General features: G+C 36.9%; 1 protein-coding gene across 7 annotated transcripts in view; it reads right to left on the bottom strand.

Moving 5' to 3' along the window:
* BMP2K (BMP2 inducible kinase) overlaps positions 1-18,147 on the bottom strand; it is a 104,570-nt gene that overhangs the window by 28,120 nt on the left and 58,303 nt on the right. For 6 of the 7 annotated variants that reach the window (XM_066996578.1, XM_013190541.3, XM_066996579.1 and 3 more), the window contains 9 exons: positions 13,207-13,325; positions 11,982-12,087; positions 10,419-10,561; positions 9,991-10,112; positions 8,858-8,939; positions 8,047-8,179; positions 5,454-5,557; positions 2,380-2,459; positions 619-779 (listed from right to left, as the gene is read on the bottom strand). In XM_066996578.1, coding sequence (XP_066852679.1) covers positions 619-779; positions 2,380-2,459; positions 5,454-5,557; positions 8,047-8,179; positions 8,858-8,939; positions 9,991-10,112; positions 10,419-10,561; positions 11,982-12,087; positions 13,207-13,325 — 1,050 coding nt within the window. Of the gene's footprint in view, positions 1-618; positions 780-2,379; positions 2,460-5,453; positions 5,558-8,046; positions 8,180-8,857; positions 8,940-9,990; positions 10,113-10,418; positions 10,562-11,981; positions 12,088-13,206; positions 13,326-17,454; positions 17,780-18,147 lie in introns of those variants that run through there. The other variant, XM_013190539.3, reaches the window with a different exon arrangement.

Genomic DNA, 18,147 nt, shown 5'->3' with positions numbered 1-18,147 from the left:
TTAGTACAGCCCTAACTCTCTTTGAATGAGGTAAAGATCCTCAGAAAGGATTTATTGAAAATGCCACATGATTTTATCTCAATTACAGCTCTGTTGCCTCCCTGTTGCACCAACAGTACAATGTGAAATGCTCTGGTCAATCATTAGAAGAGTCAAGTTTTTACATGATGCCAGCCTACCAATATCAGCACCATTTTATTACTATCTCGTAACTTACTCAGGCACAGGAAATGCAATTTTCCTAAGAGAATTAAAGCTGTATCTGATTACCAAAGAGTTCACTGCTTGCACTGAACTACTTGGTAGTCAAAACTGAGCATGAACTTCTATCCCAAAGTCCGCAGCGGGAAAGTTAGTCTAAATAAAATCAGTGTTATATACATTGGAAAAAAAAATACCTTGACTTAACTATTTGCATTTAGTTTTTGTGGCACCTACTCAAACTTACCACTTGAACATTTAGAGTCATCCACAAGGGATGAAGATTTGTGGCGGTCTTTTTTGACAAAAAAAATGAAGTGAAATTAAGTTTCAAAGGTTATCCTTACTAGTTTAAGGAGGGAAACAAATTCAAGTCTTCATTTGTTTCAGTCAGTCCTTAAAACTTGAGTAAGATACCTTTTTGCCCACGATTACCAAATGCACCAGGAACTTGTACTTTGACTGGAGTTGCTGAGCTCTGGATCGTCAGAACACTGGAAGTGGCAGTGCTTGAATTGGCCTTTGGTCTCTGTCGCGGTGCAATTGAGGTTTCTGTTGGTCCAACAGTATCTGTTATTCTGAAACAAGATTTCCACAGAAGAAACTTCATTAAAATGATTGCTTCTTCTTCAAATTAGATACCTTTCTCTTTATAGTTCAATTGCATCTCAATCATGTGGTACTGTACTTATGAACTGCATTTAAACAGCTTAAAATTTGTTTTTACAATTCCTCTCACCACCCACTGCAGCCATAGAAGATAGCACTGCTGCACAACACCTTAAGAAGGAGCCATGCAACAGGATTATTCCCAAGGAGACCAAAGCACTTGATTAAATTTATCTGTGCAAGCTTTCCTTAGTTCACAGTAGTAATTAAAAATTATCTGCAAAGCTCGAGGCAGCAATCCTGTGACTAGAGATATGATTACTGTTTATATATACAGGAAATAAGATTAAGAAAAATCTTATCTGTTAAGTCAATTCATTTCTACTTTCAAAAGAGATTTAACCTCTAGTAGTTGTTTCACTCAAACTTCTCTAAATATTTGTGTCTACCCTGCAGTACTTCAGACCTGTATAATATTCCCCCAGGGTAAAGAAGATGCTCAAAAAAGGATTTTGGAGTTTCATCTCACTGTCAGGTTACAGTATAAGCATTTCTTAAAATTATCCAACTGCTTAAAAATACTAATTCACCAGCTGAGCTCCAGTATCTAACACCTCATATTAGTTCCTACCATATTATATTGAGACATCTATCTGCCTTAACCTTCTGTAACTTAAGCCATCAGAAACACATGACTTAGGAAGAACTATGAGTTTCCCTGCTAGCATCTAGCAGTCAGAGTTAAAAACATTATGCCATCAGTATTCTATGCTGGCCCACCACTGCATGTTACCAACTGACAGTAGAGCCAGCAAAAGCAATCATTACCTTAAAACAACACACGCATCTACACAGCTCAAAACATGGCTTAAACGAGCCCATTCGTTTGCTTCTCATTCATGATACGCTAATGAAGTTGCTGATAATTATAGCTGGACATCTACGTAATTAAGCCACACATTTGTAGGTTCAGAACTTGAAAAACTTCATTAACAAGGAATAAAAGCGTAAGGAATTCCTACAGTTTTAGTATTAAGCACACAGCATATACCACTGCAGAATTAAAAAGCATGAATAAACACTCAATGTTTTGTTTCTGTTTTTACTTAAAAGTACAAACAAGGCAATGTTTTGGTATAGAAATCTGAATTTTTGTATACAAGTCCACTTTCCTTCAAACAATGAATGAGATGATTGTACATTTAAATAACACTCCACACAACAGTTTAATTGTACCATATTATTCTCACCCCCCACTGAAATCTATTTCAAAATTCACTCATGACAGTAGAATAAAATTAAGCAAATAAGGAACAGACTGCTAGTACTTACCTATACCATCACAAAATAGGATCTCAGTTTCTCTCAGCAGATTCTCAAAACCATCAAAAACAAAGGAATGGAATCCGCAAAGAGATCTGAAGCACTTATAAACACAGTTTATCTATTCTAAAGAACTACTCAGATCATTTTTATTAGGAAGCACATGAAAACAAGTTTCAGACAAATGTGCAGCTTAACAACATTAACAAATAAAGTAAACAAAGTAAAGCCACGTCATCTGCTCACCTTGCTTTTATTTGGCTTTTTCTAGCAGCTGCCTCACTAGCTGTCATGGGTTCAGGAAGAGTTGAAGGGACAGGAGAATTCTTGGGAAAAATAAATTTTAATAAATTAAAAAACCGAAATCCTGAAAGAAAAAAATCATTACAAATTGAAGAGGAATACTTGGTTTCAAGTTTTTCATGCTACAAGGTTTTATGCAGAACTCAGTCACATGGCTGTAAATTGAAAGAGATTTTGCTTAACACTATTTCTATGTCCCGTTATCTGTTACAAAAGTAAAAAATGGAGATATTACTAGTCTGACTTACTATTATATCAACTACTTCAGTTCACTTATACCTTACCGGCTACCAACAATGAGGTAAAACATTTTCTCCAAATGTTTTCTTGTAACTGCACAAAATAAAGATGAATTTTATCCTTGAGTTTAAAAATTAAAGCAAAGCCTAAACACAGACTAAATCAACAGTAGGTTTTTTTAGCCCATATAGCTCTTCCACTGCAATGCAAAACCCACACAGCACCTAAGTTTCTATGGTCCTTGAACTAATACCCTTTCACAAATCACAGCCTAATCACATATAAATTCATTCTGCTTTCTGATACTAGCCCACTTCTCTAGACAGAGACAAAAATACTGCGAATAATTATAAACCAGTGCACTTCTTTCATACTGTGTTTGAATCACACTGAAAAACATTCCTCCACCAATGCAATCTGGAAATGCAATCCCACCTCAGTAACAGCAGGCACACAGCAAGATCCTGGGCCCAACAATAACGATAAACTTGTCTTCAATGTCCTACCTTCCCCTACCTCTGCCAAGTGTGCAAAGCCAAGCTTGCCTTTTCCACCTGTGCAAGGTCAAAATTTCCTTTTTCCTAAGTCCCAAATGCTCAATGACAATAGTGGCAGATAAAGGCACTACAAATCCACATAGTCACCATCCTCCCTGCTAGTTTACCAGAGCACCAACAATTTGGTTGATCCTGCTGGCATTTCTGACACCACAGCTTATGGACATCAGAAAATGAAGGACCACATCCTGCAGCTTTCCACCAGTGAAGTTACAGCCAGTATGCAACTGCAAGTCATTTCTCCTCTCTGGCCTTCAAGTATCTGTTTCAAAATCCTCATCTGTCCAGAAAGGGACTAAATATACCCAGTCAGGAACCGGGATCTTCCCAACAGCTGGTCTCCACCAGTATATTTGAGCCAACTTCAACACTCCTCTTGCCGTTTGCAGAACTAACTACCTTTCTTCAGAATATCCTTTCGCAGTTCTCATCTGCCACTTCAAAGCTTAAAGAACCTCTCAATTTAATTTCAAGTAATTACTTTTCACCAAAGCTGCATTTAACCAAGGAAAACGGCTATTTTGGGGAAGGGAGACAGAAAATATGAAATTATACAAGTGTAATCTTCACATACAGTAAGGAAAGCAAATCTAACTCTGGTCACAAACATTATAACCAAGAGTTATCGATTTTACAATACTACTTCTGAAGACTACCTCAGGTACCAGAATTAGTCAAGAAAGAAATTGGCAAAAGAGAAGCCCACCTCTGACTTCCCCCTGAAAAAAGAGGCTGCTGTCACAGACAGCATACTGGACTCACCCCACTTCTGCTCTAACCTACAGTGGTGATTCTTACATTCTCATGAACTTTGACGGCTAAGATTAGGGATGTCCAGGTGCACATTTTTGTGCTTCTTCTCTTTTTGAGACAGCAGTGTGCTGTGCTCCTTCTTTATTTGAGACAGCAGTGGGTGCCAGAGAGGCGAGCACTACCAGAGGAAATCAGTAGCAAGAGAAAACAGGGTGTAAACTCCTACTTTTACTGCTGTCAGAGTAGAGAAGTGTCTGAGCGTTGGAGGGAAACACACAAACCAGCTTCACTTGGTAAAAATACACCAAGCACTTTTACATGTCTGTGACAAGGCAAAAGGCCAAGGAAGGAAGTAATTGCTTCCCAACAGGAAAAAGAATCCAAGAAACTGACATATGAGTCACTTGAATAAGTTGAAACTGCTCTTACAACATGTAACATAGTAAATTCTCAAGTGTATGTTACATCAAGATAAAGCTATCCACTTGCTTTTATCTCAGTACAAAAGAGAAACTATAAGTATTGCACCACCTAACTGCACTCTGCAACAACCTTATGTAAAACCATTCATAACACTTGAAATTTAGCCTTTGCCTACAAACAGCAATGACTCCACGGTTTTCTGATTCATTTTTTTTTAATTTTAAAAAACAATCGAAAAATGCAAAGCCTATGCTAAGTTTCCGAAAAGCAACACACATTACTGAACACCTTCTTCTACAGGACCAAAGATCAGTGGTTTTAGATTTCAAAGGCATCTCAGTTAAATTCATTCACCTGCCTCTGAAGACAGAGTTTACTGTAATTGATATGTGCTTCAAAATTAATTTTTCCTAACATCCTAATGCCTATCTTGGGAGTCTCTTTATAACATAGAACATTATGTGTCCTCCAATTCTATGACACAGTAGCTTAGTCCATCAATTAGATCATCTTTGAGAGAAGGTTCAGAGTTTCAAACAGAGCTCAACCTCTCATGCAAATCAAGGTCAGGAAAGCAGGCAAACCAAGGCACTATTCTGTTTTACTTTCAGTTCACTGTAGCCCTTCCAATTAATATTACGGTTAAGGCTGATTAAAAAGAAAGAAGGGATTATCCAGAACAAACCCAAATGCTCTTGACACAACAAAGATTTTCTACTGTCAATAAGTTCTACAGCGTACTTGATATTAATTGTATTAAACATAAAACTTGTACAAGTTCAAAGCACAAATCAGGTACTGGTGCAGTATCAATGCAATTCATGGAGCTATGCCCTCAAAATTCCCAAGTATTTTGTTTAGAGATATAACATTACATGTACACAGTATCAACGGGAAACATATTTTGCTCCATGTTTTAAATTTAGGAACAAGGTTAATAAGAAACTGAAATCTTCTTTCTCAGCTGATTTGCTAGTTTTTTCCCAGTGCTATAGAAGACCTTCGAAATCCTTTAAAACCACAAAAAAATCAAAGACTACTTACATTAATGTTGGACACTGGACAATCCTTTTTGGCAAGTTTAAAGGCAAAGTAAGATACTTGAAAGATATCAGGTCTCTGTTCTTGATCTGGTTCAAGCATATATCCTGTAAAATTGGTAAGACCAAATTGTCATTGTTTGACAGCAAACAGCCTACTGAGTTAGTTTACTACCAGCAAGAACAAAGTAATTCAGCTATTCTACCAACTAAGCTTTCCCCCAAAGGAATCATTATGCTCTTGTTTCAATGCTTATTGTCTGGTAAAATATAGTTTTGGGGGTCAAATATTATTGATATAGATGCAAGCTGTTTGGTATTTTGACTATCAGCTGTGGAAAAGATAGCTCAGACATACTAACTTGAAACTAGCAACAGAAAAACATGAATAATACTAGAATTTTCTAGCATTAATGCAAAACTCAGTGAAGCTTACAGGAGACTGACAGGTACGTCTCTGTCTACATCAGGCTAAGGTTCTACATCATCTTTTGTTTGGTAGGTTTACTAGGCTACGTACACTGAAATATTGAAAAAATCTAGTTGCATAGACAAAAGGACTTGTTCCTCACAAGACACTGGATTTCTCATGTAACTCCCAAATATTATTTTCCCTTATCAGAACATCTGACATCTGCCAAACAAATAAAAGTTAGTTTATTTTGTTTACAAAAGGATGCTGAGTAGGTAATCAGGAAATCTTGGCTAAATGACTGAGAAGCCTACCTAAGCAGTGAAATTTTTTTTTTCTAGGCAAGCAAATCCTCTAGAAGATATTCAGCTGTGAAGATAATTAAGAACCTAAGAAAGTTTAAGTTACTATTTCTGATGAGGAAATAGAAGCTACATTTCCAAAACTGTTCAGTAGTATAACCAACTGTAAAAAAGGTTTTGTATAAGATGAAGTAACCACTTTCTGTAATAATATAATTGTAGGCAGATCTTATGGTTTTATTCAAAGCCATTATCTCATGACCAAAATAGTTCACAACAAATTCTATTTTTAATTGGGTTTTTATAACATAAAGTTGATTTGAATTAACTGTGACAGCACCATGACGTGGCAACAGAGCAGTCTGAGAGGTGACTCCTGCCACTTGATTCTGAAGTGCTGGGCTTATAAGGTAGACAATGTTCAGCTCGCCGCTGTTCTTTTTTTCCACTTGTAAAAAAACTAAAATGAAGTCAGAAGTCCCTGAAATACTTTTTATGATCAGCTGCAGTTTTCTGTAGCTTCCATTCCAAAAGGACAGAAGGGAAGTTTACGTTACGAAATTCTTCCCCACCCACATATACTTCATGCCAGGAACTAATGCTTATCTTTGCACAACAGTTAACTGAAACCTTATAAATCACAGATCATGCTTGTAAGGAGACACACTTCCAACCTGTATTCTTCTTAAGGTAACACTGTCTAACACAGAGAAAGCTATTTAATCACTTGAAAATTAGCTCATTTTGTCAGTATTTGCAGAAGGCTTGGTACCTGCTATTTCTCACTAATGAATACAACCTCAAAAGCACATTCTGAATTTGCTATTTCTTTTTATTTAAGAGCATAAATTGTGTGTTCTACACATTGAAGACAGATTTTAAGAGCACCTATTCCAATGGCCTGAATTTTTCACATTGTGCCAGACATACTCTTTCAAGTTAATCTGTTCAAAGTTGAGACACACAACTGAAAATACTCACTATTGCTGTAATTTTTCGACCCAATATCCCTATATTCAGGTAATAGACAAACCACTAGAACTTGTTATTCCCCAAAATTTTCCTCCATACCTCTCCATGCTTTCAAACCTTTGCCAAAGTTCTTGTCCAGCCCTCTGGGTTGCACACAAACTTGATCAGATTTGTATTCAGTTACAAACCATAAAACTACTATAAAAATCTCTCCAGTGCAATTTGTTTCTGTACATATATGTACCTACACACAGTTTGCACTACAAATTCATCTAGCAATTCCAATTTTCTTTTTTGGATAGAAAATACTATTCATCTGACATCCCATAGATAAAATGTACAGAAGAGCAAAAAGAGACCATGAATAAATCAAGAGCTACTCTTTTCATTACCTTTCTGTGTTTGTGGTTTAAGACCACCCTTGACAAAAAATACATGCCTCCCAAAGAGACCAGAAAGCTTTTCTGAGTTGACATATACCATTTATTTGGCAGATCTCTGAAGTGCTTTCTTCTGTTATTTAAACTCTCAAGTAACCAACTCATCCATTCAATGCCTAAAACACAGTAGGTGATTGGAGAACCTTCTCAGGAGAAAGACTTGTTTGTACTTGATTGACTAGGTTCTCTTTGGTGCATTTTCTAAGAAGTTTGCTCCAGGTTTGCTAAGCTCCTTGTAGGCCAGCTTCTCAATTCTGTACCTGGTGGCACAGCCCTGTTACGTGAAGGGGTGCCTCATTTCAAGGGCAAGAGTTGCAAGACAGACGGTAGCCAAGAGCAACCCCCACAACTCACTCAAGAACCCAGCCAGTCTGCCCCATATATTCAAGTCCCTCATCTACACCAGTAGCATCTTCCATGTTTTGTTTGATTTACAGGGCAAAAGAATTGTTGTGCTGCCCAGATACTTACTTATCAAACAGTGTATACCATGAGTGTATCTGGAATTGTCCGGAATGGTAAAACTTCCATCACAAATAGCAACTTGACTTTCTCCAAAGGGAAGTGAAAAGAAACAAAGTTTATACAGCAAGCAGCCAAGTGCCTGTAAAAACAAATACAGGCACCAAAAAAGGATGAGAGTAAGCCATTTACACAACAAAGAAGCACCAACAAGAAACTAATTGCATCCTAGCTACAGCTGATGCTTACACAGTTATGTAGTAGCTGCATTATGAAACACTGTTGATGTGACAAGCTGATATATAAAGCTGCTCTAAAAAGGCTTTCTTTCCCACTGACTTGTATGTTAGACAAGAAGCTACCAAAACTAGAACCTACCCCAAGAGCTACATTCACATTCCTGTATCACCCAGAGATACCACTGGTGTTTCTGCTGAATTTACTCTTTATTTACTTCACTGTAATGGCTCTTAAGCACATCACCTAATAAAAACACATTTCCTTGTCATGCTGTCAACAGGTTTCCACATGAAATCACTGGCAACTATCAAGCAGCAAAATGAGCCAACAAAAAAAGGGCGGGGGGGGTCTTAACCACTTCCTATATCCCCAATCTAAATGATCATCACACATTGCATTAATTTTAATTCCAGAAAACTTAAACACCAAAAAGATACCTCTATTCTATTCTACGTGATATAGTTGCATTATAGATTTCACTTAAAGTAATTAGTTTTTCAGCTTTTCAATGTCACTTTTAACCATTACACCCCTTAATTAGTTACATATTTCATAATAACTGATTTTATTTTTTGCTTACCCAGATATCTGCCTTGGTAGTAATTGGTTTCCCTCCGTAAAGATTGATCATTTCAGGAGCTCTGTACGACAGTGTTGTATACCTAGCAGCACATAAATGAAAGAGGACGCAGATGAAAAGCATGCCAAACCGAAGTGCCTTTTCTAGCATCTCTTTTCTAGTAACTGACCATGCACACAATGTTCACACACACATTTCCAGTAGACACCCAAAATTATCCTAAGCAATGCAAATGATTTATTTCATTTATAGCATCACAAAGATTTACAATAGCAATACAATATTTATTATTATGGATGATAATTTGAAGTCAGATGAAATTTGGTTTTCGTATTTAGCTCCCCAGTACATGTGCTATGGTAACCAACAGTCATGCTGCTGTAATACTGCAATAACCAGTCATGTGAAAGGCTGAGCCCCACAAGAGTACTCCCCATCTCCTATTGAAACATACAGTATGTACGCTTTGAACAACTACCACCTCAAAATAATTACAAAACCAGCAAAGTACTTTGCATAGATGAAAAAAGAACACATGTATCACTTAATAACTTGAGAACATGTAACCTGTGTTTATTCCTCTGCAGCAGTTAGCCTGAAGGGACAAAACTGAACTAATGCATGTTTTCAAGAGTACTCCTGCAACAGAGTTAAAATATTTTTCTGACCAGTCTTAGGAAAAAAGCCATGGAACAGCACTGCTTAAATAAGACTGCGTAAATCCCTTCTAATGCTTATGTACACTTTTTTTTCCCCCTCTCATGTTTTTACAGTTAGCTGTATTAAAATAGCAAAAATTTAAAATATCCTACTCCTAAAATGGCCAGCAGCACCGCATGTATTTTTCACTTATGTAAATTTCAAAATCACGTGCTTTTTTCAACAGTTTTATTCTATTTGAGTCTCAGTCTTGCAAAAAACAACATGTAGATAAATAGAAAAAGCAACATTAGCAAATAGTTCCACTGTTTTACTATATCCACACGAACATTTCTTCAGCTCAAACCATTTAATTAATATTATTATGGTATGCGCACAATGCTCACAGATCTTTTCATCTGATACACAATGATGTATCCTGTTACCTCACAGCACAATCATTGCTTATAAAGGCCACTTAAAAGTGAACTTACTTTTTAATTTCTTCTTCAACCACATTAACACCATCTTTTTGAGGATTAAGAAATTTGTTGGTGGCACTGCCAAAATCACAGAGAACATAGTTTCCACTATCATTTAACAATATATTCTCCACCTTGAAAGGAAGTTGACACAGAAACAGCAACAGTAGATTAAAATAATGCCTTTAATTTCCAACATAATTGTTACTATGCATTCTTTTCCTCGTGCACAAACAAGAAAATTACCAGCAAACCAATCCATGAACTTAGCATCAAGCAGTAAGTGGACCTATCTTTCAGTTTCTCTGGTTCCAATTTTATCAGTAGTAAATCCTTCCCTAACTAGAAGTCAGTCTTAGTGAAATACTTCCTTCGTTCTCAATCCTTTTTGAGTGTATTGCCAATTTTTACCTAGACATTCCTATTTATTAAGTCCATACCTTTAGATCCCGGTGAACTATAGGGGTTTTGCACTGATGCAATCGAGCAACAGCTTCGCAGGTATCACAAAATATTCTCATTACTTCGGATTCAGTAAAGCCTGTCTGCAGGCGCTGATTCATCTGATTCACAACCTGCCCGGCTAAAGAAGCAACAAAGAAGTTTTTATTTTAATAATTCCTATCATGTACAGAAGAAAGAATTTTTCTTACATGCAAAAAGCCAACAAATAAGACGCAACACAGTTTCCCAGCGTCACTGCTCTTTTTTAAATTGCTTCCAAATTTTCACTCTTACATGGCCCTAGACAGAAAAATCTATGTCTCAAATAAAAAAAAACTGACTGACACTCTTCTAACAAATTGTTGCAGACAGAAGGAATCATCCATCACAAAGATGTTACCCCAAAAGTGCCTCTTGCATTTAGATCCACAGCCAACATGCTGTCAGCCAACTGAGTTCAAAGTAATTCATAATCTAGACAGCCTTCCTTTGTCTTACGGAGAGACTAAGGAAAAAAAGGGACCTGAATCCACCCTTAGAGAAAGACCTTACATAACCTCTTCAGAAATTTCTTTTTAAGATTGGCAATCATTATTTCCCTGTTTCTTGAGGTAATTTTACCAGATCATACCAGTCTCTTCCTATCACAATGCTCACTTAACACTAACAGATGAAGATCTACGGGGCATCGGAGAGTGTTCCTTCTACCCAAGGATGTTTTGAACAAGAAAAAACTAACAGTGCCCAGTCATCTGATGGTTTACATCCACATGGCTTCAAAACAATGCAAGCAGAATTCAAACCGAGAAGCAAAGTGTAGGAGTGAGTTTGAACAGAAACTTTACGTGGCAATAAGCTATCCCTAACACAAAGCTCTTCTCTAATTTCTCTAACAATTCTAGGTAAGGAAAGAGTGCCACTGATGCAGAGTCTGAAGAGAGCTCCCACAAACGGCAGAGAAATTCACCCACACAACTTCATGGCAGGTTTATTCCAACACACTTGTAAGGTTGGGAGAGGGGGGAGGTCTATAACAACCTGGTTTTACATATTGTTTCAAACAACTACATTACGAACAAATACGACACAGGACTATTATTTTCACAGTCACAATCACCAATACTATGCTCATCTAAAACAAGTCACATGTCAAGTAAAAGTAAAGAATCTTTAATATAGCGACCTGAAACACAAAATAGGTGGCAGAACAGTTGCCCAAAGTTTTCCAGTCTTTCCTATAAAACTATGTCCTAGCTACATGTTTAACCAAACAGTAGAACAGAACTATTTCAGTTTCTACTTACAGAAGTAATTTCCCTGCTTCTAATTTTACTTAACAACTAAGCTGTGTGAAACCGGCTTTTGCATTTTCTCAGTGTTCAGCAATTCAATGCCTAACTACTGACACAAACGAGCAATAATAACTAATGGATTCCAGTTTTGAGATATGGAGGCTATCCTTTTAAATTAAAGAAACGACACCACATCAAAATCCCAGGTGATCACAAACAAATGCTTCCCTTGCATTCCCTCTGAAAACCAGAAAAGCGGTCTCTTACCTCGACAGTACTCCATGAGAATGAGTACCTCCCAAACATTGTCACTTACACAGTTAACAGCACAATCCAAATAGCTGACAATGTTCTTGTGCCCAGATAACTCTTTCTGCAAAAGAAAATGCACATTACACTTGAGCGCAGAAAAGTGTTAGCAAATAGTACAAGCTCTCATTACAACCATTTATGATTTTCAAGTGAGCTCCTGCCCACCACGCACTACTCTTTATCAAGTAGCAGAAATAGAACAGAAGCCCACCACTGCCAGCAGTCAGTGACTGTTACGTATCAAATACAATGCAACTGTAATTCAATAAAGAGCATTTATGTGCTATTTGTTCAACACTGCCAACACAAATGCGTGTACTCAGAAACAACATTATCAAGTAGTAATATCTAGAGACTTGACATGTAGGAGGTATAGAAGAATCAGGCTAGCCATGCCCATCCTAAGGTAAATTCCCAATCTCAATACTCTAAACGAAGAATTGTCTACACTGAGGAACAGTCTTCTCAAGTTATTAAAAAACACAGCTGGAAGAAGTCACAAGTTACAGTCTGAAGAGCTACCAAGTTAAAACACAAACAACTGCAGATGTCCCCAAGGGAAAAAAAAAAAAAAAACTTGAGTAATTTTACATAGGAATTAAGGAAATGTATATTTCATATCTGACAATACTAGTGTTGTCAATTTCTACTCATACAAAAACTTAGAGTTAACATAAAAAGACCTCTTATATTAGATAATTAAATAGATGCTTCTATGATGAGATATGTTTAAACTAGAAGTGTATGGAAATGGAGACAAATAGCTTTCGCAGTATCTGCCAAAAGGCACTAAAAGATTTTCTCTTGCCCTGTCTTTATAAACCCAAATGTGCCTGACAAAATCTTCTAGTTTCTCTTTATTGCCGGCCATCAGCTCAAAACCAATCGAAGCTGTGACCACACAAGTGAGTTCAAAGTTTTCAGCTACTGCCATATCAGTTACCTCCGCAATGGATGCCAACTGGAAAAACAACATGCTTGTGCATCCTGAAGATAACACTACTTGTGTGAGTAACCAGCGGTATCATTCAGGTCACAGAACTGTGGCCCACAGAGGGTTTGAGAATTTAAGTTAGCACTATAGACATGGCAGTTATTTGCATTTGTCATTAAAGACACGGTTGATGTATGTGTATTATAAATGAACACATTCTCAAGTTACAAATAATGCATTTCTTACCATAATTGTAATTTCTCTCTTGCATATGTTGAGGTCTGGCACATTATTAACATACATTCGTTTCAGTGCACAACGTATCCCACCATGGGTGCGTACCAGGAACACAGTTGAGAAGCCACCTGGAAAAAAGAATTACAAGCCAATGAAGCCAACCGATCTTTTATTATTCTTCTAAGGCAACATTCCTACATGCTAAAAATCAATGAGGAAGTATGTCGGTCAATGAGTGAGGAGTAACAAACACTAAAACGTTAAGATTTGAAAACTCCATCCATTTCACCTACATTAAGTATTCTTGACAAAAACATAAGCACCTTACAGTTCCACTACAACATTAAGCAAAATATATTTTAAAAGCATTGTCATATTCAAATAAATTTAAAAGCCTAGCCTAAACTCTAGGTATTCAGGTATCAAACCTGAAGTATTTTCAGTCATCCAGAAACCTTAACAAAGTTAAGATACTCTCTGCTATCTTCAGTTTCTAAATCCTCTAGTGTTTGATAAAGGTTAATATTCATTCCATAAACGTACATTTATTCTCTATATTTTATAAGAAGTAAAAATAAGAATAAAGTCATTACAGATGTTCACTAAGTCATGCAACTCCTCAGCATAGACTGAAGACACTAAGATCCACCCTGAAATCACCGACAGTTCAAGCAGTCAACCCAAAAGTAGTTCTTTTTATTTAAATCCATGTTAAACAAGCAGCGAAGAGCTAAGCATGTTCCCACCACCAGTCTAGTCAGGAGCCTTCTCAGTCCAACAGCAGCACAAACCACAGGGCATTTATTTGAGCCCAGCTTCCCAGTATTAGGTTTTTCCTTCTCTTCATCAGTAGGGAAGAATCATGCAAACAATAATTATACACAGAAGCAAAGTGAAACAGCCTACACAGAAAGTACTTCCAAACATTCATGCAAGCCAAAGGGAAAAAAAATTAAAAAATAACACCACTCTGCTCTTTTATCTGTCTTCTGTTCATCTTAAGTACAGCACAAGGCCTCCAGCAAATTACATGAACATCACCTCAAGGTTTCTGCACGCGGCTTTCCCATAGATTTAAGCAATCTGCCTCACAGAAGAGCTCATGTCAATCTGTACTTTCCTTAATTGAGTGCTGTCTGATGGTAAGCCAACTATTACCATGAGAACTTTTAACTTGTGCAAAAACTAAGATATACACTCAGGACAGAAATACGCAAATTAAAGCGATTAACTACTCTGATAATCAGGTAGCCAATGGAAATGCATACGCTTCACGTTTCCTGATAGCATCTGAAAGCAGCATTTGTCAAGTATCAAGCCCATCATTTGATTCAGGCTTCGTGTGCTTGAGCAAATGTGCACATTAGAATTCATGACTGAAGAAGCTAAGTTTTATCAGGATGCTTTCTTCAAGATTATTTTTTTTTTAATTTAATTGCTCATTTAGCTAAGTGAGATGCTACGCTGTCAAAACAGAATTGCTGCCAATTTTAATACAGCAGTCTAAATTCTCCAATTTATTATGCTTAAGCTAAAGCTAGTTTACATAGTGTATTCCCAGAACATTAACAGGTGCCCTTAGGTTACTCGAGGTCTAAAGCTAAACTCCAGCTGGAGCTGAAGTGATCCTACAGAGTTCCCCTGCTACCAGCCTGGGGAATTGCACTAACCAACATGCACGCCATGGTTGTTGGAAAATTTTTATACTGTCCTCTCTCAAAAAAAGAAGACTTTAAGCACAAATACTTGAACAACAGTATAAAACGATACTCTGGTAAAGCACAAAATTCTAACCATTGGAAGACAAACATTTCTTATCTTTTTAACCAGTTTTATAGCCTTTTCTAAACCAGTTTTGTAAGCTTAAAAAAGCCTTAGACCATACTTTGAAGTAAGTGAAATTCTGGTGCAGTAGGAAATGCTACTATTATGATGCTATAAATGATCATAATGCCAATAATTGCACCTAGAATTTTGCAGCCAAAGCTCATTAATTGTATTTATTTTTAAGAAATCACAATCCTATCATTTAGCAGGTATGCAGTGTAATGTTGAACATAACTAGTATCCAGAAGAATGGTTAAATACGAATCAGAGGCATAGAATGGTGACTGGCATTTCTGTTTCCAAAAAACTGTCCATTTACCACAGCAGGTGTCACACGGTGTTACAGAGTTTGTGCCAGTGTAATTTATCCCTCCCATTTAATTTCTTCCGAACATAATAGTCAAACTCCCCACGTGTCTGAATATAGGAGAAGGAATCCTATCATTTAGCAGGTATGCAGTGTATAAGCTTAAAATTCTCTATGACTAGCAGTAAAGTAGTCATGAATAAGTAAAAAAAATCGGTATAAAGTAGCGAAAAAAAAACTCAGGCAACTGCTCTTCTTGCCATTAGGTGGCAATATTAACTAATACTTCAACCCTGAAAGAGCCATGAAAGCAGAACTATTCCCCATTTTGCAAAGGAGTAGATATGTGACCTTGAATGGTTTTCCATTAGTAAATACTATCTCCAGTATAAAATGCCTCTGGGCTCTCTGATAAATGGACCTATTCTGAACAAAACATGAACAGGTATATAAATACTTATAGGAAAATTGTCACCAATATTCTGGCAATCTTTACCAAGCACTGCCCTGAACTATTACACTTTGAACTTTTTCAAGGAGTTTCTTTTGTCAAACTTCTCACTGAAATCACCAAGACAAGCAAACATCAGTGCTGTAAACTTTCAAGAAAAAACCTCTCATTGAGCTTTTATCTGGAGGAGCCACATACACGTCCTTGTCAGAAGCTATATGGAAACACAACCAGAAGTGATGAGTAGCTGCTTTGCCCTGAGACTTGAGATTGCAGACTGAGGAGCTGGCATTTCACCAGCATTCTTAGGAAGTGGAAAGAAAAAAAAAAAAAAGTTCTATTATCAATATCAGTAAAGGCATAAAACCAACTCATTTTTCCATAACACAACATAACGTATACAAAAAAAAAAGAAAATACACCATGACTATTCTGGTTCCCTTCTTCTCCTTTTAGAAATCAGAAATGCTTTTTGCCCAAAAATATTAATACATGCAACCACTTTATCATGTGCTGCAGTGATTGAACCTAAGTATCTCCATCTCTCTTCCCAGTTTTGAGACTTGTAGCAGCTCAATCTCTTCCTGTCTTGTATTTCCATCAAACACAACCCAAACTGAAATACACTAGTACACACTAGAGGACAATTGCATTGCACAAGTCACTTTTCATTAAAATACTTGCCTCAATGTCCTTTCTATAGCACCTACAGTTATATAAATCAGTAGAAACTTTGCACAATTAAAAACCTAGTGCTTTGAAAAATAAACTCATTACAAAGCTCAGCAAGTTGAATTACTTGTGTCTTTTTTGTCTTGAACAGTCATTTCTTTGATTTTCATCACCCACTTCGGGGGATATCTTATTAAGGAGCAAACTAGCAATGTTTGAAACTACCAAAAATATTTCTAACAGCCAAATTTTCTGGTTTGGTTTTTCTTTTTTCTTCCCCCTATGCATATTTAAGGTTTCACAAGTTTCAACTTCCAATTTATGCTTCACCACATTACATTCCTGAAACTCCAACCAGGAAGCAGCGTTGTTGTCAGAATTCAAAGCATCTTATTTGCTTACTCTAGTAAAAAGTAAGGCTGAAGAATCTTCCACTACCTTTATCATCTTTCAGACTGCTGACAACAGTTCTATGAAGACAAGCTAAAACAATATCCACAAAGATATTCTCAACAAAGTTATGCACGTTAGATATACAGACAACAAGACTGAAAAAGGGGTTTTGTTGCTGTTGCTGGTTTTTTTTTTTTTTTTTCATATTCAGCTAAAACAAAAAAGCACCCCAAGCATTGTTCCTCCAACTGGTTAACCACCTAACTAAAAAGTCAAATCTCAGACAAACAGAGCAGTCCACCACCAACAGAAGGATTGCATATGCACAGGAGCAGGCAGTAATTGCTCCCTACACTCACAGGCACTGAACCAGAAGCAGTAGTTATAGTTATACAGCCACTCACACAAAAACAGCAAGGGATAAACACTTTCCTTACAAATGCTTTAAAATCTGGCTGCTACTGAGAGATGGCTATGAGTTTTAACATTAATTTCCACTTCAATACAAATAAATACTCAAAACCAAGTATTTATAAAGCTGATGACTATATAAAAGCTTTTTTCAGATACAGTATTTACATACGATTCTTCTGTACTTTTCACTAACCTAAAACGAATGAAGAAATGTGGGAAGTAATGGACACTTTTCTCATCCGTACCATCAGGACGATTAGGCAACTAATGTCTCTAATAACTAAATACAATATTGAGTCTATAAAAAGAGAAATTCTGAAAACCTAGCCCTCAGAGCTGTGAGCCCAGTGATGGGCTGTAAGGCCAGCATCACTGCCTACGTTAAGGCACAGTTCCAGAACTCTTTGGTGATTATGTCAAGTTGTTCTTAATGAAGCTGAAACAGCTAAAGGACAGTTTATTTCTACTTCGAAGTAAGTCTGCAAGTTCTGCTTTCAGCTTTGTATGACCTTGCCCTGCGAGATGGACATGTGGCCCTCTCTTTGCAAAGCTGGATAAACAGGTTCAAGTGCAAATTATTTTCCAGTGACCAATCTACCCACACATATGCTAACCCCTTTTTAAAAACAAAAACCAAAAAAAACTGGCAGCAAAATGGCTAACCAGCCACAAGATAGTATTCTTTAAAATAACAGCTCAGGCTTTCTTGCATTTCAGATAACCTAGCATAAGACAAGAAAATAATTTAGGTGCATTCGTTTGTGCTGTGAATTAACTACTCATGCCTTCAGCATTACCTGAGCCATCACACTCAATCACTTGACTCCTGGATCCCTTGGTCAACATGTCTGCTCTCTAATTCTGCAGCCAGCAGTCACCTAGATGT

The sequence above is a fragment of the Anser cygnoides genome, chromosome 4, assembly GCF_040182565.1.
Source record: "Anser cygnoides isolate HZ-2024a breed goose chromosome 4, Taihu_goose_T2T_genome, whole genome shotgun sequence".
In the NCBI taxonomy this organism is placed as follows: domain Eukaryota; kingdom Metazoa; phylum Chordata; class Aves; order Anseriformes; family Anatidae; genus Anser; species Anser cygnoides.
The sequence above is the reverse complement of the archived record's forward strand: the minus strand, read 5'-3'. Positions and strand labels throughout refer to the sequence as shown.